The sequence below is a fragment of the Eumetopias jubatus genome, unplaced genomic scaffold (genome assembly GCF_037043125.1).
Source record: "Eumetopias jubatus isolate StellerSeaLion01/CBP00866 unplaced genomic scaffold, mEumJub1_p1.0 scaffold_17, whole genome shotgun sequence".
NCBI lineage: Eukaryota > Metazoa > Chordata > Mammalia > Carnivora > Otariidae > Eumetopias > Eumetopias jubatus.
In genome coordinates, this window is record NW_028274823.1 from 85678975 (window position 1) to 85701412 (window position 22438).

The following is a 22438-nucleotide window of genomic DNA, read 5'->3' on the forward strand; positions in this document are numbered from 1 at the left end:
ACTCTCTCTCTCTCTCTCTTTCTCTCTCAGAGGCTTCTCTGCACTGAAGGCTGGAATGCAAAGAAGTAACAACAGAGTGACTTTGGAAAACCACATAAATCTACTCAAGTCTTTCAACTTCTTCAGAAGTGAGACATTCAACAACTTTGGTCATTTAGCTGTTCTTCATAACAGAATACCTAGGTTATGCTGCCTTCATACCTGGTCATGTGCCACCGCTGGACTGGCACGGTACCAGGAAACTCGCCTTCCCCTTCTCTTAATGTCTTTCCAGCTCAAGAAGCACACCGCCACACACTCATCGCTCAACACACGCTTGCTCCTTGTGAGAGCACCTTCTGGGTCCAGCCCAACACACTGCGTCCTTGAGCCCCCACGCTGCGCTGCCAGACCCTCGCCCAACACACTGCGTCCTTGAGCCCCCACGCTGTGCTGCCAGACCCTCGCCCTGCTTCTCCTACTCTCGCAGACCCACCATCCCGTGGTCGGGGCACTCCACCCTCAACTTGTTCCTGGATGTCAGGGAAAATACAACAGCTCTCTCAGGCACAGATGCCCCTTCCCTCCTTATTCTTCCTTCCGGGAGTTAAAAAAATGTTTTTGTTGATAAGCACAGAAAATCATGTCAAATTCTACAAAGAAACTTTGTTGCCCTATGAACAAACACATGCAGCTATTCATACCACAATAACTTGTGACAGGACAAAGGAGAAAAGAGTCACTAACGTCTCTATCCAGAACTCTGCCCGTGCTGTTCAGGAAGAGCATTTGCTTAACAGGGTCCAGCAACACCCAGAAATCCACGTTGTCCTTTAGGGAAAGTTCGATGGTGGGGTCTGGTCCTCCAGCAGTCCCTTTGATCAGCATGTTATCCACCAGAATCGTACCTGCGGGCCAAAGACAGTTATTTGAAAACATATGCTACTCGTACGGATTCTTGAGCAAGAGCATATGCTTAGACCCCAGCTGACTGGCAAATCCATTTTCAACCAGAAAATATTCAACGTTATATCTGGAATGATACAGAAAATGTCCTGTCTCCAAAAGGCGAGAATAACCTTTATTCCACTATTTATAAATGAAATTTTTGGAAGATGTGGGTGGTGGGGAGAGATTCAACCACTTGGTGAGTTTCATCATCTATTTCTTGTTTCCCTTTTGACAACTTCAATCTGTTCCCCTCCTTGTCCATCACTCCTCACAGGTGTGATTACGGGGTTTCAACCCGAACAAAAGGAAATGCCTGAGACACAGAGAATGATACTTCAGTTCCCTCAGTTAGACTTCTGATATGAAAAGAGATAGCCTGAAAATAAGAGAAAGGAAGAAAAGGAAGAGATAAAGAAGTAGTAAGGACTCCCACAGTGAGAACTGCTTCTTTCTTTTTTTATCTTGGAGCAAATCCATAAAACATAGATCTTAATGTGAAAGACAAAACTCGTGTGCAGATACAAGTCAGACTTCATTCTTCTTGTAGACGTGTCTGGGGTACTTGACCAGAACAACACACTATTCCAATGGAACATTTCGGTGATTGCTTTCTTACTATCTTTGCAGCAGGCTAAATTGTAGACATTTGTAGAGTGAGTTGAAAAGACAGCACATCTATAATCTTCCCTATTTTGTTAAAAATTCCATGCATTTTGCAAGTTGGATGCAAACAGAACTGATGCGATTCAAATCCCATTTTTTCCCTCATACAGCAACAATCCCTCTGCCAAACAGTAATGCACTATAGCTTAGGGCAATCATTTTCAGCCGATCCATTTTATTAAAATTATGGCATCGAGAAGAGATAGGGCTATGCAAATAAAAATGTACCTTCCTAAAGACATTAGAATAAATGGCATATATCTACAGAACTCATTGCCTTAGGATAACATACAAGAATATATAGATAATCCATAAATATAAATCTAGCTTGAATAACAATGCAAAATGTATCTGCTGCATTTTCTTAAGACATGGAATTGGCCTATATGTTATATCATTGCATCATCACAAATAAAAGCGGGGGTCTATTTGGAAGATTTTCTCGGCAAATTAATAGTAATTAATAATAATAAAAGCTATACTATTTTTGTTTCTAATAGTATTATCAATGAGCTTCATCGGCCTGGGGAATGTTGAAAGGAACCACCCTTTCACAGCAATAAATTTGAATAATGTTTAAACACATACTCACACACACACACACACACACATTTCTAAATGGCAGATTATCTCCTACTTTATTCACATATCGGTACACATGCCTGTAAACACAGAGTGAAACTGATCCTTCTATTTTTCATAGAAATGGCAACTAGATTCCCTATAGATAATACATCCAAAAGTACATTCAGACGATGGTGGTATTTTCTGACCTGGGAATATGTTCAAGGCTCAAGTACATACTTGTTTACAAATACGTCACACCACCAACCTTTGAAAAATTATTTCGTAAGTAAGTCAATATGTAATTAGGAAATTAAATGAGGCTCTATTTCCTGATGAAGAGAAAGATACAGAAATGCACAGCAGCGGGTCAGCTAACAGCGCTCATACCTCGACTCAGCCTGCCTTACAGCAGGAGCAGCAGGCTTCCCATGACACGTGGCAGGAGGGTCAGGGAGTCCCCCACCCTGGGGTCCAAATGGATCATAACCAGAGAACTCATCATCGTTATCTTAATGACAATTAGCGCAGTGAAATTAAAACAGTGTATCTGGACTTATACTTTGTTAATGATGCTTAATCTTCCCGGAGAACCCCCAACTATGTTTTTTGGCTCCGTCCTCAACCCTGTGTTCCTCCATGACCGTAACTCAGCAAGAACGGTTTCCACGGCTAGTGCACCAAAAAGGGAAGAGCTTTGTTTTTGTCTCACCAGAATACACATCCATGTCGCTAAAATCTCTCCATACATTCATAAGCCATGCTACCTTGACCAAAATTTTGGAGAAGAGAGAGAGAACAGAGCACAGCTGAGGGAGACGTGATGGCAAAAAGCACTATTTATTTTTTTAGAAGAAGAAGGAGGAGATGTTCGCTCTGGCTTCCCTGGAGAGCCCCGTCTTCCACCTTCTTCCAGAAGGACAGGTGACACCCAGCTGAGGCCAAGTGCAGGTCCATCTGCCAGCCAGCAGTGGGGACTGTACTTCTCATGGGTCCAGTGTTTCCAGCCTGGGCAGCCTGTGTCCTGAGATGATGCTGGGCATCTGGACAGAGCACGGTGCTTTGGCTCCTCCCTTGTTTTGCAAACTTCCTCCTTTTCCAGTAAAACCTTGTTTCACCTCCTCCATGTGATGTTGAAAATCCATTTCCACCCCTGATTCCGTTTAAATACAAAGATGCAGATACATAAAAAATGAAAGGATAGGCTACACAATGCAACAGTAATAAGAAAGCTGGATGGCTCTGTTATTATCAGAGAGTAAACCAGAACAAAGATATTCTTAGAGGTGAAGAGACATATTTCTTGAAAATAAAGGGATCAATTAATCAACAGGTGTTAACCCAAAAGAGACCTGTCTTGCAGAAGACAGTACCCAAGTTGGGATTCCTCTTATGTGAAAATTTCCTTTTGTCATAATAAAAAATGGTTGTAATCAGGAAAAAGAAATTAAACGTAGTTCAATACTCATGTCACAGAAGTTAAGAGAGGGCTTGCCCTGGAACTGACAGAATCCAATCCTGGATCCACCACTTACCAACCATGTGAATGTGGGTAGACTACTCAACCCCACTGACCTGCAATTTCTCTTTGCTACAAAATCAGGACCAAAGCAGAACAAATATTTTTGTAACACTCTATCTATGTACCTGAAGAAAAACATGTGTTTTTGTATCCAGAGCATTAACCAAAACTAAAATAGTAAAAAAACAACAACTACAACAATAAAAATACTAGAAAGTTAAATATTTAATGGTATTTCCACCAAGCATCATAGTCAATGGGGTTCAACATTGGGGTTTGTGCTTCTTCCTTCAAAGAGTAGGTATTTAGGGGCACCTGGGTGGTTCAGTCAGTTAAATGTCTGACTCTTGATTTCAGCTTAGGTCATGATTTCAGGGGCGTGAGATCAAGCCCCACATGGGGCTCCATGCTCAGCTCAGGGAAGAGTCTGCTTGAGGATTCTCTGTCTCCCTCTGCCCCTCCTGCCTACTTGCTCAGGCTTGCTTGTGCTCTCTCTCTCTCTCTCTCCAAAATAAATAACTAAATCTTAAAAAAAAAAGAGTAGGTAGTGAGGGTGATTTGCTTCCAAATAAAGACCTTTTTTTTACATCAAAATTAAAAACTTGATCCAGTATTTAGCTATCTTCATTTATTTATTATCTTAGGTCAGAGAAATAACTCTACAATTGCTTCACCTGTACCCACGGCTTTTCCAGATCGACAGATTATCCATCAGTTGTAGACACTAATAGGGGCTCTACGTGCACTAAGTAAGGAGGTTGAAGTAGATTTTCAGTTTTCTTGAGATCTTCTTACATAGCTAAGTCTTTCCTTTTAACTATGAAGAAAGCTTTTCCAGAATATTTCAAAACATAAATATACTATAAAATAACTTATGAATCAATACCATTTCCTCATTATACCAATGCCATTCCCTACTTACCAGTGTGCATAAGGGAAGTGGCATCAAAAAAGAGCCCATTGGGTTGTTGTAACGACAGAACTAGACAATATGTGTGAAGTACTGATTGCAGTCCTTGGTACAGAATAAAGACTTGAAAAGTTTAAGTTATGGTTACTACTGTTGATGTTATTAACACCAGTTTGAAAGAGAAATCACCTGAAGCTAAAGCAAAATGACTTATTTTATGTCCCAGACTTCCTTACAAACCAAGTCTACTGTTTATTTCCCAAAGCTAGGGTTATCATGTTTGGTCAACACATGGGCATGGTGGCAGTCTGGAAGAATTTATAGGGACTTAAATATTTGAGTCCCAAATAATCATTCTAGGAAGTCAGAAGGTAAAGAGAGAATGCTTTCTGTAGACAGAAGTGTAGAGAGAAGCTCTTACATCCAACTGATGGGCAATCTGTCTGGGCTCACCATCACTAGGGAGTGGTACCCACTCTTTCCACTTCCTAACCACAGACAATTCGATTTTTCTCATAGAAACTCAGATTAGATTTGATGCCAAAAAGGTGTTATTTAACAAGTGCATACTAGCAGCGATCTTCAGATTGAACACTTTCTACTCATCCTTAGCACGTTTGCTTCTATAGAAATGAAAAACAAACACACACTCACATTATAGGAACTACACACATACACACACACAACTAAACAAGTAGATATATTTATGTAATATTTATAATATGTTATATTGCATCATATATATCTATATGAACTACATATATTTATACTACAGATAGTATAAATAAAAATTAGACATTTAATATTTTTCCTGTGCAAGTTATTTGCTTCTTTAAATAGACAGTTATAACACAAATGAAGAACTCTCTAAAAATGCGTGGAGGTGGCAGTGGGGTGGGGGGGGCGGCCGTTGCCTTCCTAATTAACCTAATTCAATGAAGCTGAAAAAGTAAGTTCTACAGGGAGAAAGAGTAATTGACTGTTTGGGCTCATTCCAAACATTAAAATAAAGAAAAATCACTCTGCCCAGAACCCACTAGTTTTTGCTATAAAACAATTAATTATTCAAAGGTATATAACAAATATGGATTGCATGAAATCTCTTGCAACAATCTTTCCCCAGTTTAAGACAATTGGCAGAATGTTCAGCTACATCATCTAGCCAGAAGAATCTACTGCATGTTACTCCCTACAAATGAAAACATAAAAAAAAGCCCCCGAATGCACATTTGACTAAAATAAATTTGAAAATAAAAAAGTGAAAATAAAGCTATCTGTAGTTTTTCAGTGAGGTTAACCAGTAAGTATGGCCATGATATAGTTGCTATTGAGTAAAATCTGGATTCCAAGATTAACAGGCTAAACAAAACTCTTCTCATGCTCAAATCTTATTCTTTGTTGAAACTTGCCAGGACTTTCCTGGAAGTAGTCTCTCCACTTTGATTTTTCACACTTCTTGGTCTACAGGTATATAAATGATACATTCTAGCTAAGCCTACGTTCTTATTGTAGCTAGATCACTACTTGGTAAACTCCTACAGGGAAAGAAATACATGTGTGTTCAACAATTTCATAAAAAAATGTAAATTTTGATTGGGCTGCGTTTGCATATTAAGGATGTATTAACCATGTGCAACATCTGCTAAAATTCGGGAAATGACCCTAATCAAGTCAACAGTGGTGAAACAAAAATGTGCAGAAATTACAAGTATACTCTTTTGCAAAGTGACACTGGTCTTTACAAAGTATACTTTATTTACATTGAGACAACAAAGCATTGCAAAATGGGCAGCTTTGTTGGAGTGCACTTCACTTACTCTGAGTAACAATACTTTTTACTAACTTGTGATTTTTACTTCATGGTGTTCGGCGTTTGATAGGTGATCTGTCAAGCATGGCACGGACACAGAAAAACTTTAGAAATAAGAGTTTTGTTTTTTTTTCTTCTACCCTTAACGTTTTTCTTAGAAACTGACATAAATGCCTTGCCATTTAGACAATTGCTAATGTGTGTATTCTGTTGTGAGTAAAGTATTAAGTAAATGTATTATTCAATTTTGTGTAGAAGTCGTGTTTATTTTGTTTATATGTCACTTATCCAACTCAAAATAGAATCAGAATTTTATTTTTATTTATTTATTTTTTTTAAAGATTTTATTTATTCATCTGAGACACAGAGATACAGAGAGAGAGAGAGAGAGAGAGAGAGCATGAGCAGGGAGAGAGGCAGAGGCAGAGGGAGAAGCAGGCTCCTGCTGAGCCAGGAGCCCGATGTGGGACTCAATTCCAGGACCCGGGGATCATGACCTGAGCCGAAGACAGACGCTTAACCATCTGAGCCACCCAGGCGTCCCAGAATCAGAATTTTAGAACTAGAAGAGAGCCTGCTCTTTCTTCCCAATGCTTCTATGACGAAAACGAAGCTGATCCCCTGGTCTCTCCACATCTCCCTATCTCAAGCACTGAAATGCCCTGGCCAAGGTGGAGTAGCTAATAAACACATATCCAAGACCAAACCCTGGATTTATTACTTTACAATGTATATGTCCTTTCTCTATGTCTTGCTATCACATTGGAAATATACAAACTTGTAAAACAAAATATGAAATGATGAAAACCTTGTTATTTTTGTTTTGAAATCATGGGAAACCCACAAAAAATACTGCAGATTCATTATTTGGAGTTCTGTACTCTATCATTTTCTTGACAAAATTTCAAGGGTTAAAATGGAAACAACTCTAAAGTAAGATATAGGGAGAAATTGGGGCTCCTGGGTGGCTCAGTTGGTTGAGCTTCTGACTCCTGGTTTCAGCTCAGGCCATGATCTCATGGGTTCTGGGATGGAGCCCCATGTTGGGCTCCATGCTCAGCTCAGTGAGGAGTCTGCTTGAGATTCTCTCCCTCTGCCCCACCCCACCTCTCTCTCTCATTCTCTCTCAAATAAATAAATCCATCTTTAAGAAAGAAGATATAGGGAGAATAGTACAATGTAATTATCAGTGACCTGACCCTAGAATTAATTTTCTCAGGTTATAGATAGGTATAATCAAATATACATATACATATGGTATAGTCTTTGATCTTGTAGCTTACCACCCATAAAAGAGAATAGATAGTTGGCATTAAGGATAGCCCAATAAATCTTCAGCTCAGACTGGGAGTATTAGTTTAAGAAGTGAACACACTAACTCTGAGTCCCTTGGAACAACTATGGTACCTCCTTTCCAGTGTGACACAGGGAAGAATCCTGAGCACAGAAGATGGACCCTGAGCTCTCCAGAAGCTGGAAAGGCTCCATGGTGGACAGACTCTTAAGGTGCCCTTGACTTGCTTCTAACCAAAAGAATATGGCAAAGGTGACGGGAAGTTATATTTACATGTACATTATGTGGTTACATTACATGAGATTCCAATGACTATCTTGTTGAGGCTCAGTCTCTTTCCTTTGCTAATTTTGACAAAGCAATGAGCCATTTTGTGGCTTGACAAGGGACTATAGCGGTGTTCAGAGGCAGAGGGTGGCCTCAGCTGAGAGCCAAACAGAAACAGAAGACTTTAGTCCCACAGCCACAAGGAAGTGGATTTTGCCAGCAGCCTGAGTGAGGCTAGAAGCAGATGCTCCCTGAGTTGCATCTCAGTCAGACTGTAGTCCTGACAACACTGGACCTCAGTGCTGTGTGGCTGGAAGGAGAGGACCAGGTTACACTGTGCCTGGATCCCTGGCCCAGGGAAACTGTGAAATAATAATAAAGGTGCGTTGTTGTAAAACACTGTGGTTTTACTATTGTTATGTAGCAACAGATAAGTAATACAGCTTGAAAGCCAAAAAAATCTATGTTCAAAAGCTTGGCCTCACTAACACTGTGATCTTAGGCTAGTTCCCTAGATTACTGTAATCAGCTATATGCATTATTAATATACAATAATATACATTATACCATGAGGAATAAATAATGTATGTACACAGAGGCACATTGTTACTCAGTGAATAATACTTTTCATCCCATTTCCACTGGGAGTTTACATAGATTGAAGCATAGAAAGGGGTTATCCATTCTGCTTCATTTAATTGGAAAATTAGCCATATGTTTTAAAACTTTTTTTTTTTACAACTGAGATAAAGGCAGTACGGAATATACACAAAAGCCCACAGGAAAAAGGAGAAGACCATGCAGATGCAAAACACAAAATAAAAGAGGGAGGACGGAGCCACAGTTATTACTGAGCATGTGTCATGGGGCGAAAGCCATTTCTTCCTGGTAAAAATAAAAGTGAGCAAGATAATAAGCAAGGGGGTTCCTACTGGTCAGGTCAAAATGCTCACCACCCCCCTACCTTATCAGCTGGGCTAAATGATAAAACACAGACTAAGTGAATTACAATGTATTCAACCCACAAGCCTATTAAAATGATAAAGGTTCATACTCTCAGAACTCTGCAAGAGTTATTATTTTCAGACCATTAAGCTGATGCGGTTGAAGTGACAGAAGAAACCATATGATTTTTAAGTATAACGATTATGAAAAGGTAGTTTAAACATGAGCCAGATCTCCAGTTTTGCCCACCATTGGAAACATTGTGGACTCTAATCAAGCAGCTGCTGTGCACACAAAAATAATCTATTTGGTTGAAATTATAGAAACAAAAATCACTGAAGATACTGTTTTAAGATGTGTATGAGAGATTGAGTGATTTAAAAAGACAAAAGCTAAGAAGTTCTTGAAGAGGCTCAACCTTTTAACCTAGGCTCCATGAGAATCACTTAGAAACCCTGAATCCTGGATTGTTCTCTGACTCCAACAATAAATCAAATCTCCAGCAAGATAAGGATCCCATTTTGTTTTTTTTACCAAAACTTCACGTGAGGATGGGAATTTGCTTTCTTTAGTGACATTGGCGCTGTAGGAAATTTGCAGTATTATTAGATATGTGATTTAAAATAAACAGGACTTCGATGTTTTAAAAAATTCAATTCAGCACATTTATCAGTGTGATTGATCAGATGGAAGAATTACAGTCATCTAGGAAAAACTCTGTTGGGGATGTTTTCTACTCCTTCAGATGTTTGAAGAGTTTATCCAAATTTGTAAATATAATTTAAAATGTTTACAGTTCAATTATTATTTTTTTATTTTATTATGTTATGTTAATCACCATACATTACATCATTAGTTTTTGATGTAGTGTTCCATGATTCATTGTTTGTGCATAACACCCAGTGCTCCACGCAGAACGTGCCCTCTTTAATACCCATCACCAGGCTAACCCATCCCCCCACCCCCCTCCCCTCTAGAACCCTCAGTTTGTTTCTCAGAGTCCATCGTCTCTCATTGTTTGTCTCCCCCACCGATCTCCCCACTTCATTTCTCCCTTCTTACTATCTTTTTTCTTTTAACATATAATGTATTTTTTGTTTCAGAGGTACAGGTCTGTGATTCTACAGTTTTACACAATTCACAGCACTCACCATGGCACATACCCTCCCCAATGTCTATCACCCAGCCACCCCATCCCTCCCACCCCCCACCACTGCAGCCACCCTCAGTTTGTTTCCTGAGATTAGGAATTCCTCATATCAGTGAGATCATATGATACATGTCTTTCTGTGATTGACTTATTTTGCTCAGCATAATACCCTCCAGTTCCATCCACATCATTGCAGATGGCAAGATTTCATTCCTTTTGATGGCTGTACAAAGGCAGGGGGAGTGGGAGAGGGAGCAGACTCCCCACTGAGCAGGGAGCCCGATGCAGGACTCAATCCCAGGACCCTGAGATCATGACCTGAGCCGAAGGAAGACGCTGAACCAACTGAGCCACTCAGATCATAATCTCAGGGTCCTGGGATGGAGCCCCACATTGGGCTCCCTGCTCAGCGGGGAGTCTGCTTCTCCCTCTCCCACTCCCCCTGCCTGGGTGCTCTTTTACGTGCTCTCTCTCTCTCTCAAATAAATAAAAAAAATCTTTTAAAAAATGACATAGACAATTAATGGTGTAAAGGAATTAAGTTTGTTAAACTTACAAATTAAAAGAACATTAATCAAAAAAGAAATTAAGGGATTTTCTTTTTTACTAGTTTCCTATATTTATTACAGGAATGATTCAATTTATAACTTGAATTTAAGGTCAAATATGGTTTTGATTTTAAATTTTAGTTAAGACCCAAGCAGCTTCCAGGTAGACACCCCCCCCATGTTAAAAATAAATAAGCATAAGAACCTCATTTAATAGTGATTGCAGGAAGAGTTATATAAGAGAAAGGAGATGTTAATAAAAGGGGGGGATAGAATTAATTGTCGTAATGAAACAATGGATCCACCTACCGACAACTTATTTTTCTGTATTTTCTGAGTTTCTGGTTGTTTTGAAATGGATTTGTATTCTAGGTAGCAAGAGAGGTCCTATCATAGTGTTCTCCAATTTCTAAATTCAGATTTACCTCACAATAAATATTTAAAATATTTTACCACATAGATGAGTTTGTAAAATAGCAAAATGGTTTTCTAATACCTCTGCGGGGATCCTCAGGGTCATAACTCTAAAGTTACATCTGTTTCCTCACCTCCAAAATCTGTCAAAGAAATATGCTGTAAACAATAAGTTGAACTTCTTTAATGAGGAATTGGAGTAAAGAATAAAACATGAGGATCTTACAACCATACTAAATGTCAGTTAGAAAGATACCACAGAAAAATATTTTGCTTCAATTGGTAATTTGCCCCTGGAAGCAAGCAATTAATTGGAAGACATATTTAGTACATTATGTGATCAAGAATAATTTGTTTTTATACAAAAGGAGACAGTAAATTCTGTCATTTTTTGTCATAATATCTCTGCAATAAAAAGTAAATAAGCTTCAGCTTCATTATTCAAGAGCCACAAGTGCATCCAAATGTTAAAAGTTTTCTAGAAAAAACTGCTTCTTATAGTACTTTCCTCAACATTGCACTAAATAACATTTAAAAAATCTGTAACAGGTATAGGAAGAGAGGCTCATCATATGAGAAGCTGATCAAGCTAAGCAAATTTAACAGGCTTTATAACTACTAATGGAATAAACTTTCTAAGTCTTATCCCTTTTCAATAATATAATTTCCATTTTAAAAAAATCAAATAAATAAACCAAATTAAACTAAATAAAACTCTTTCAGATATTTTTAAAAGGTTATTTTAACTGCTTGGTTTCTAGGATGAAATTCAAAGAAAATCATGCATCGAAGAAACTATTTTAAAACCCTGAAAAGTGCATTTCCAAAATCTGCGTTATCCTGGCAACTTTTTATTTAAGGGAGAGGACTTAGCTGAATTTGATCCGATGTTAACCAGAGATCCACTTGAAAGTAAGTGTCTACTTTCTATATTTAGTTTACTAGCACTTAAATAAAATTAAAAGTTGTACAAGCTTTTATTTTTTAAGATTTTATTTATTTATTTGAGAGAGAGAATGAGATGGAGAGAGCATGAGAGAGGGGAGGGTCAGAGGGAGAAGCAGACTCCCCGCTGAGCGGGGAGCCCGATGCGGGACTCGATCCCGGGACTCCAGGATCATGACCTGAGCCGAAGGCAGTCGCTTAACGAACGGAGCCACCCAAGCGCCCAAAAGTTGTACAAGCTTAATTAAGACTACAGGAAAACTATTATTTTGCATTTGAATATGCAAATAACCTAATATTTTATTAACAACCTAATATTAATTAATACCCAAGAAACTACTAATAGTCTTCCCTGCCTAGAAAAGCGACCCTTCTACTGAAAACAAAACGAAACAACTCTCAGGTTGTTAAATATCAAAGGGTAAAAGAATTCATTCTGGGGCGAAGGGTGCTCAGTCGTTAAGCATCTGCCTTCGGCTCAGGTCATGATCCCAGGGTCCTCGGATCGAGCCCCGCATCGGGCTCCCTGCTCCGCGGGGAGTCTGCTTCTCCCTCTCCCACTCCCCCTGCTTGTGTTCCCTCTCTCACTGTGTCTCTGTCAAATAAATAAATAAAATCTTAAAAAAAAAGCATTCATTCCTATCTTAAAATTGCTTTATCTCACAAATTAGTAAGCTTACCAGGATTTATCAGAATCCTTGCGCTGTACCATGTAAGGATTGTAGAAAGCTTAGATTTGAAAGAAGCTTCTCGGGGCGGCTCAGTTTAGCAAGTCTTTTTTGGAAGAAAGCTGGCCAGATCCATGTGTGGCTCCCCGGGATCCGGCGGCTCAGTTTAGCAAGTCTTTTTTGGAAGAAAGCTGGCCAGATCCATGTGCGCGCAAGTTCTTGTCTACGTGGTGTGCGGGGTGGGAGGGGGGTGAGTGGGGGAGGCTCCGCTCGCTGGCACCTGTTCACAGACCCTGTGGCTTGGGTGACGTGATGGGAGAGGGCTTCCCAGGACCTGACAGTGGATGTTTCCTTCCTGAGTACTGAGAGGCTTAGTTAGGTAGGATTGAAGTCAGCTTCCAGAGTGGTGTCTTAGCTGTTAGTTTGCTGAAATGCAGACGCTTACTTACATCTGAAAGTGAGTGCAAACCCTTGCTTATTGGGGCAAAGGTGCTCCTGCCATGCTCCCCAACTCTCCCTCCTTCTTACCCTTACCTGCACTGCTTTAGGAAAAGAAACGTCCCCTCTGCAGGGCTGCTCTCCTCTGCCCTGCATCGAAATCCCTGCAGAGATGACGTGGTCGCTGGGAAGCTATGTGACCCTTGAAGGGCCTGTGTTAGACAGAGTGGTCCGTGTTCTCTAAAAAGTGTCTGAATTCAGTGGGACACACTTGCAGTAGAAATAAAAAAGCTAATGAAGCAGGGATCTGAGCCAATCTAAGGTACCACTATGAAAATGTATAATTTAAATGATAGGCTCCTTTCTTGTAGTATCAATGTTTATAAAGTGTTACAGAAAACATTTTTTTTTTTTTTTTGATGTCTGAAGTTTCCACTGTGAATAGTGTCTGTTGGTTGACAGATCAACAGTTTTTTCTCTGTGGCTCCATTATGGTGCTATCAGAAGCTTGCCAGCAGGTGTGACCAAAAACCCTGGCAAATTCAGGAACTTTTTTTTTAAGATTTTATTTATTTGACAGAGAGAGACACAGCGAGAGCAGGAACACAAGCAGGGGGAGTGGGAGAGGGAGAAGCAGGCTTCTTGCGGAGCAGGGAGCCCAATGCAGGGCTTGATCCCAGGACCCTGGGACCATGACCTGAGCCGAAGGCAGACGCTTAGCGACGGAGCCACCCAGGTGCCCAAATTCAGGAACTTCTTGCCAAGTAATGTCTGGGGGCTTGGTGGGTGAATTTATCACACGTAAGTCCTCCAGCAGTCAAGGAAAATGGTGCCCCTTACCAAGTAGTGGACTATATGTTTCTTTTCTCTCTCTCTCTCTCTTTTTTTTTTTTAGATTTTATTTATTTATTTGACAGAGAGTGCACAAGCAGGGGGAGTGGCAGGCAGAGGGAGAAGCAGACTCCCCACTGAGCAGGGAGCCCAACTGGGCAGTCGATCCCAGGACCCTAGAATCATGACCTGAGCTGAAGGCAGATGCTTAACCGACTGAGCCACCCAGGTGTCCCAAAGAGGACTGTATGTTTCTTATGAAGCCACGTGTCTGGCCAGACTTGTCACTCCGGCCAAGGGTTGACCTGCTTATCTGTAGTCAAAGAGACTGTACCACTGTGAACCCTCAAACTTATCTTATGTTTGTCTCGGTGAGCAGTTCACTCACCCAAGTGGCTGTAACTGATAGCCCTGAATGTACTGTGGAAACTGATGTTTTTAAAAATAAAATAAATAAAAGAAGCTTCTTAACACAAAACAAGACTTTGAAAATTGGTTAAGTAAGCACTTAAGAAGAAAGTAAAATCATGATAGATTCAGAGAGTCTAAACCAAAGACATGGTTGGAAGGAGAGTAAACCTAGGAGAAGAGAGGATCAGCACCTCTGACGAGGACCAGAGGGAGATGTATGTGGGGGCAGGAGTCAGAATCCATGTCAGGCAGGCTTTGCAGGCAGGTCGCTTGAGAGAAGTTCTTGATCAACCTGAGCATCCTGTGGGGACACGGGCTGATACACATGTGAAGCTGAGCTGGTTAGACCGGGACGTGGATTTCTTTGTAGGTATCTCGTGCATCACCCAGGATCTGGAATATTGCATAAACTAAAACCAAAAAGCTTTGAAATCTTTTTCTTTGTATTTCTGTCAATTTTCCAGGAAGTAATGCCTTCAAAGAAATGGTAAAATGAAACAGAAATAAAGCTGATAATGGATGGGTTGTTCTGTCAAAGCTAATCAACCAAACTTTTTGAAATCAAAATACTTTTTAAAGTGCTATGCTTACCCAAATTATATTATTTAGTTATCAAAGAATTACTGTATATTTCTGAACTATTGCTTTCTGTCACAACCCAGCTCAATAGACTATAAGGGTTTCCTAATCCCTCCACTGTTGTTTGTAAAACTTATAGATGGGATATATGTGTGGTCATCCTTCTTCGTAAAACTGATATGAACTATTTTGGTCATTTCCTCAGGATCATTTTCATCACCATCATTAGGTTAACTATCACAGTCTTATTCAGAAAAGTGTCTTTTCATGACAAAGAAGTCCAGTAAATCAATTTATTGAGGCTACCAACAATATATTTCATTTCCTAAATTTAGCTAATAATGTTAATATATTATTGTTAATATCTTAAGAAAGGCTTTATATAATCATTTAAATATTTAATCATTATTTAATCAATATTTAATCACATTTAATCATTTAAATGATTATAATCTTTGCTATACAAAATGTATTTTCTATGAATTTTGGATTATTCCAGATTGCGGTTGGCAAATTAACTTCTCATTATTGCAAATGGTAACACTGCTGTGCTGCACGAGACTAGCGTAGGAACAACCCACTGGTGTGTTCTCCCTTCAGTAACTTGTCCCCAGTCACACACTTCGTGCTCACAGCAGCTCGCTGCCAAAGTCTCTAACAGCCAATTCACCAACTCTGTGTGCATCACACTGCAGAGCCGTGAGGAACAGTGGATGGCCCAGCCTCTGCACGCTGCGCAGACCTGCCTCTGCTGCCTCAGAGCACAGAACAGGGTGGAGACGAAGGGAGAGTGAATCGGGGAAGAGCTGTGTGAGTTCTCCTTAAGAGGAAATAGGAAATCCCATCCGCTAACATGTCATTACACTCACTCCCTGTAGGTTAGTCACTACATGTGGTCGCCATATAAGACCACCACCAACAAGGGGCAAGGAGAGGTTAAAGTAAGGAAAACACAGCTGCCAGAATCGCCCTTGAGGAACTGGTCGGGAGAACTAAGTTGTTGGCCATAGCTGCCATGTTCTACCACTCATTCCATCCTCTCCTTACTCTCTGCAAGCACCTCCGCTAAATGGGATTTACCTAGTAGGATGACACAAAGCTCCATTCATGCAGGACCCGTGTCCTTGGTGGTCCTGTCTTTGTGGCCGGCCACAGCTTTTCATTGCCAGGGCTTTGGGGCAAGGGAGAACTACGGGGCGTTTTGGTAAATCTCCTGGGTTTATACCTGGTCCGTTTGCCTCACTTATGACAAGGACCTCGAGACTAATTATCCCCAGCTGATACAGAACACGCTTGCTCCAACAGGAGGTTCACCAGCATGAGTTCACAAATAGCCAGGGACAACCTGAGCTTCCAATTCAGCTGAACCATGGCTGGGTTTCCTGATGGACACATTCCAACCTCTGGTCATTGAAACTCATATTCCATCCAGCCCAAGGTCTCAGAGCAGAAAGCAAAAACGTGCTGACCTCTACTTTAACGCATAACCATATACCAGAGGAGAACAATGCAACCGCACAGAATATCATCTCCGAGCTAGCCTGAATCTAAGAATTCAGCAGTGTCTCCCCCATTCTGTCTAGCCAGCCACTTCTGGGTGAGGGAACATGGTGGTAACACCACTGAATTATTCTGTGGATGTGAGCTCCTTGCTATGTTCCTTTGCTTTAAAATAAATCCCCCAGCAGGGAATAAGGCTGTATTGCCACCACAAAATGGTAAAGACGTTGGAAAAGGCATTGTGTGTGCATATGGATGGTGATTCAGGTAGAAGCACCACAGGCAGGTAACACAAAATCCATACTGAGCAATGTGTTGTCTCCTCTATGATAAAAGAGGGTCCATGTCCCTGGACATCCAGCTAGCTCCCCTGGGGAATGACACCATATTAATGACTCAGATGGGGTCTCCGTTGCTGGCATGTTGAACATTTAGTGATAGAGGGAACCAGGTCAGCCTTCGCGAGACCACTGGTTGAGCCTCTGTATAATCCAATTCCTGTCACTGTGGTCACTTTGCATAGAGTCATGTCCTTGTTCCTAATGAGATCAGTAAACCATTCTTTTCTCCATCTTGCACTGTGCATAATAAGATGTTTTTTGTAACCCTTTATAATAAAGCCTTTATAGCCATTTTCCAAAAAAAAAAAAAAAAAAGAAAACCACATCCAATGACAGAACCTCTACTGTAATCCCTAATCTACAGCTCTACATGGAGCTCTCAAAGGAAGCTGGGCGCTCCCTTTGCTAATGCATTTATTAAGCCTTGCTGCAGTGTATATCCTCTGGGGACCCTCGAAGGGTATGAATAAAGGGTATCTTATCAGGTCATACGTAAAAATAAGTCCATTTCCCTTTTCCACCACCCCAAGCCTTTACTCCTTCTTTAAAGTAGTGGTTCTCAATTTTAAAAGGAATCTTCTAGAGATCTCGTTGGAATGATCAATTCTGATTTAACAGATATGTTTAATATTTATAGTAGATATATTCTTGTTGATGCTGATGTTGCTTGTTTGCATATCCCACTTTGGATAACAAAGGTGGATCACAATGGCTCTCTGAGTGTGGTCCGCAGACAATTCACTTCCTGTGGCAACTTTTTAGAAACATGTTTGTGCATTTACCCCAGACTAGCTTATTATAAATCTGAACCGTAGGACTCAGGAATCTGTCTTAAGAATCACCCATGTCATTCTGATGCCTGTAATGATTAAGAACTTCTGTTTCATAACCTGCTGGGGAAGGTTCAACATTTTGTTTTGTTTTGTTTTAAATATTTTATTTATTTATTTGAGAGAGAGAATGAGATAGAGAGCATGAGAGGGGGGAGGGTCAGAGGGAGAAGCAGACTCCCCGCTGAGCAGGGAGCCCGATGTGGGACTCGATCCTGGGACTCCAGGATCATGACCTGAGCTGAAGGCAGTTGCTTAACCAACTGAGCCACCCAGGCGCCCATGGTTCAACATTTTGACCTCATTGAGCATAAGCTACCTTTGAGACCTGGCTTCTATTACCCAATCTAGCAGACTCTTAACACTACCACTTGTCAGTGTGCTAGACAACACACGACACCCTGAATCCAGGGTGAGTGCACTCCTAAAAAGAAATCCACCCCAGCAAGTTTTAGATCTCCTTTTCCATCATCTAACACCTTTAGAGTTCACTCCCATGCATGCTCTCTGGCTCCCTGCAAACAGGGTTTGATAATGTCCTGCACCCGTTTTGGTGTGCAGGCTACCTTGTGTTGGGGCTGGTCTTATTTCTCTCTTTCAGACGTCTGGAACTAACATTTCCTATGGGCCTAGAGGCATTGAGGAATGGGTAGATGTGGGTCTTGAGAAGAATCATCACCCGCTTGTGAAGAAACTGTCTAAGAACAGCCAGTGTAGGGGCACCCGGGTGGCTCAGTCAAGAGTCTGCCTTCAGCTCAGGTCATGATCCCAGGGTCCTGGGATCGAGCCCCACATCAGGCTCCCTGCTCGGTGGGAAGCCGGCTTCTGCCTCTCCCACTCCCCCTGCTGTGTTCCCTCTCTCACTGTGTCTCTGTCAAATAAATAAATAAAATCTTTAAAAAAAAAAAAGGAACAGCCTGTGTAAGGCTGTTAAGAAGGGGAGGGCTGATTCCCCGGGGTCGAGGGAGAGGGCAAGGGTTTAACTTCACTGGCCAAAGGGGCCCGAGGAATTCAGAGGCTCAATGTTCTCAGCCTTGCCATTTTCCCACTTCAAATCTCCACGTCTCTCTTATTCCCATTCAGTGCTATTTTGTTGGCGTAAGAGACCTGAATGCATTGAGAATTTAAGTTGCCCCGTGTCTCTGAAATATATATAATTACAAAAAGATGTAAGGCTCCTTCAAAGCTGCCATGAAGACTTTCTCATTCTCCACATGTATTCTTATGGTATTTCATGGCTGTTAATTTCACATTTTCCCTATGTATATATTTTAGAGTTGTCCAGAGAAACCAAATGTAATTATAATTACTACTGTTGCCATAGTAATTAAATGCTTCAGCCACTTGACTGCCCAAAACTCTACACCTGCTTGTCATCTCAGGCTACTACAGGTGCTAATTTGAATAACTGCCATGCCATCCATGGCATGGATGAGCCATATGCTGTTTGGAGCTCCCAACCCCAGGGATGGAGATTAGCCATGACTTCTCAAATATATGCACAGGGCAATCCAAGAATCTCATTTCAAGTTTCTTTTCTCTTGGGGATAATTCAAGCACCACTTACTGTATTAGTTGGTGTACTGGCAGGAAGAAGGTATCACCCTCAAATTAGGCTAATCTAATGCGGATTTAGCAAAGGACTACTTGACAGAGGTGTGGGCAGGTACAGGGAAACTACAAGGGGTGATGTCATGCACTGAAAAAACAAGAGATATGCAAAGAAAAAAGTCACCAGAGACTAAAACAAAACAAAACAGATACCAAAAGGAGAATGTAAGGGCCACATTTAGAGAAGAAGGTACTCAGTCTGGGGAGGAAGCAAGGGGACATATACCTGGTGCTTACTCTTCCCTCTTCCTCCATTTCTTGCCCATTGGTGGCAGCCACCAGAAATCCAGAGGGCTGAAGAGCCTTCGGATGTAACTCACATCAACATCACACCATGCAGGTGGAGACTGGGTGTGAAGGGCAAACATCTATGTCTACACACTCGTCTACCAAATAGCAAGGCCATCTCTCCTGAATACATCCTGCTGAAAGAATCTAAGAGCAGTTAGTTATGGAACACAGATTCAGGTAGAAATGAGAAGGAATTTGTGAAATAAAATTTGAGCAATAGGCTTACGACAGAAAGGACCATATAGGATGAGGCAAGACAAAGCTGGGGTGTCTGACCTTAGTTGTAGTTTGTTGTATGTGTCCATGTAAAATCATCTCTGATTTGTCTAATTTGCATTATATGTGTTTTGCTTTCACCTCTTTCTTCCCACAAAGAGCTACAAATGCCTTTTTAAACCCAGCTTAAGAAAAGCAAATTTATTAGATTCTATAAAGAACAAGACTCTATTGTGAGAAAAAAAAAAGCTATGCTCACAAGTTTAGATCCTACTGACAGTAGTTGTAAGATTATAAAATCCTACAACAATTTGCTCTAACATGCCATCAATTTAAAAAAAAATCTCATTAGGTTCTTCTATAAGAATGTACAATATTCCATTTAACAGTCTGCTTATCCACTTTTAAAAAAGATTTTATTTATTTATTTGACACAGAGAGAGAGAGACAGCGAGAGAGGGAACACAAGCAGGGGGAGTGGGAGAGGGAGAAGCAGGCTTCCCGCGGAGCAAGGAGCCCGACGCGGGGCTCGATCCCAGGACCCTGGGACCATGACCTGAGCCGAAGGCAGACACTGAAGGACTGAGCCACGCAGGCGCCCCTATCCTCTCTTCTTTATGTATCTTCTTTCTTTCGGATGGTCTCATTCCATGCCATCTACACCCTTGATTCACGACTCCCAAATTTAAATCTCCACCCAGTCCAAGTGTCACTCTGGGACCAAGGATACACATCCTCACTGCCTCCTCCACGTCTCCACTCAAATGACTACTAAGCAAATCCAACAGAGATCTGATCAAAATGAGCTCTGGACCCTTCTGTACATTTCTATGCTTACCTCTCTTGTCTTTCTTACAACAGTCACAGGAGACTCCTTCTTCCCAATGTTTCCAACTAGAATGGTTATTAGTCATTGTTGACTCAGTGTCCCTTATGCCTCACATCCAGTTTGTGAGAAAATACTATTATATATAAAATATATCCAGATTTGATTTTTTTATTCCTTTTATTGTTACCAATTTGGTCTATGTCAATATTATCTCTTGCCTAGAGTATTGCAATAAATTCCTAGCTAAACTTTCTGTTTTAGACCTTACCCTGTTTCAGTCCATCCTCAACACAACATAAAATATAAGTCAGCTAGTGGTTCCCAATGTCCCTGAAAATAGAAGCTTAAGTCTTCTATTGTTCTAAAATGCCTGGTTTAATTTTGTCCTTTCAGCCACTAGCCTACAAGTTATTTCTCCAATCCATGAAGCACACTCTCAACTTAGCACCTTGGTCTTGGGTTCTCTACCTGGACCTCCATCTCCCGAAGACACAACCACATACAGACCATATAACACACCACAGACCACAGACTCTTATGTTCCTCTTCCCTCCAGCAGGTTTTGTGCATCCTCCTGGGCTAATTCCTCTATGATCCATTAGGAATTATAGTTTTCTTAAGTAATGGATTTATTTTAAACATATATTTTAAACATAAACACATTTGTGGCTGGAAATATTTATTTTTAAAATTCTTTTAAGATTTCATTTATTTATTTGACAGAGAGAAAGAAAGAGCACAAGTAGGGGGAGCGGCAGAGGGAGAGGGAGCAGACTCTCCACTGAGCAGGGAAGCCTGACGTGGGACTCGATCCCAGGACCCTCGGATCATCATCTGAGCCGAAGGCAGACACTTAACCAACTGAGCCCCCCAGATGCCCCTGGAAATATTTACTTTTTACTGGTTATCAGAAAGCTTAGAATTAGAAGCATATCTCATTACTAACAGGTGAATAATATTATCATAATATGCATTTTCTGAGCCTCAAGTTTTACTCCATCTTATCACCATCTTTATTTTTTTCTTTCTACCTCAATTCTCATTTATGCTATTATGTGATATTTTGTACATTTTAAAAATTTACAAGAATAAGTGTGATGTAGATACATGAATACGATTAAGCACACGCATCATTTCTTCTTGTTTTCTGGTTGTTGCTGTGGTACCTACAGCACCAGATACGTCATCAGCCTTCTCAAAAAGCAAAATTGTGGTAAGTACAAAACAATAAAAAGAGCTTCTCAAATAGTGATACGTGTCAAAGCCATCCTATGTTTTACCTGCTCTAAGGATTCTTACTTGGTGCAGTGAGGTGGATCTTGTATCCGCCAGGTTTCTGTTAGAAATGGCCCTCACCACAAGCTCCATTTGCATCAGGAGACAGTTACTAAATCTCATTCTCTCTTTGAGACAGTATGTTTACTTCAGGTTTGGACCGCAGATAAATTCCTGCTTATGTGCGTCAGAGAGCACGGGTGTGTGTGCACGTGTGCATGCAAGTGCATGTGTATAACAGAGAGCCAATACTGGGAAACTTATATTTGATTTTTTAGAAAAACGAACATGTGCACACACCCACTCACATGTATTATTAGAAACAAATTTACATGCACAAGCAGCCTTTTCCGTTTGAAATGCGGAGTTTAACAGGAAGATAAATTTAACAGTGAGGAATGCTTTTCTCCCATGTGTTTGCATTGTCCGATATTCAAGGATTCCTCTGGGCATCTGGCACAGGGTTAGCAATCAGAGGGCTTCATCCTGGAATTCTGAACTTGAGTCGCAGAAAGAAAAGTCAGTTCCACTGCATGAAGTTGTGGTTTAAATATAAAGCTCAGGTGTCCTGCTTTTGAAGACACTTGTTCTAGAGGACAGGAAACAGAAGCTTGTTTGCACGGATGTATGTGACCGCACCAAGGCAATCATATTAG

General features: G+C 40.8%; 1 protein-coding gene across 17 annotated transcripts in view; it reads right to left on the minus strand.

Annotated features, from left to right (window-relative positions):
* PCDH15 (protocadherin related 15) overlaps window positions 1-22438 on the minus strand; it is a 781344-nt gene that overhangs the window by 542876 nt on the left and 216030 nt on the right. For all 17 annotated transcript variants that reach the window (XM_088020022.1, XM_088020021.1, XM_088020020.1 and 14 more), the window contains one exon: window positions 727-887. In XM_088020022.1, the coding sequence (XP_087876148.1) occupies window positions 727-887 (161 nt within the window). The remainder of the gene's footprint in view (window positions 1-726; window positions 888-22438) is intronic.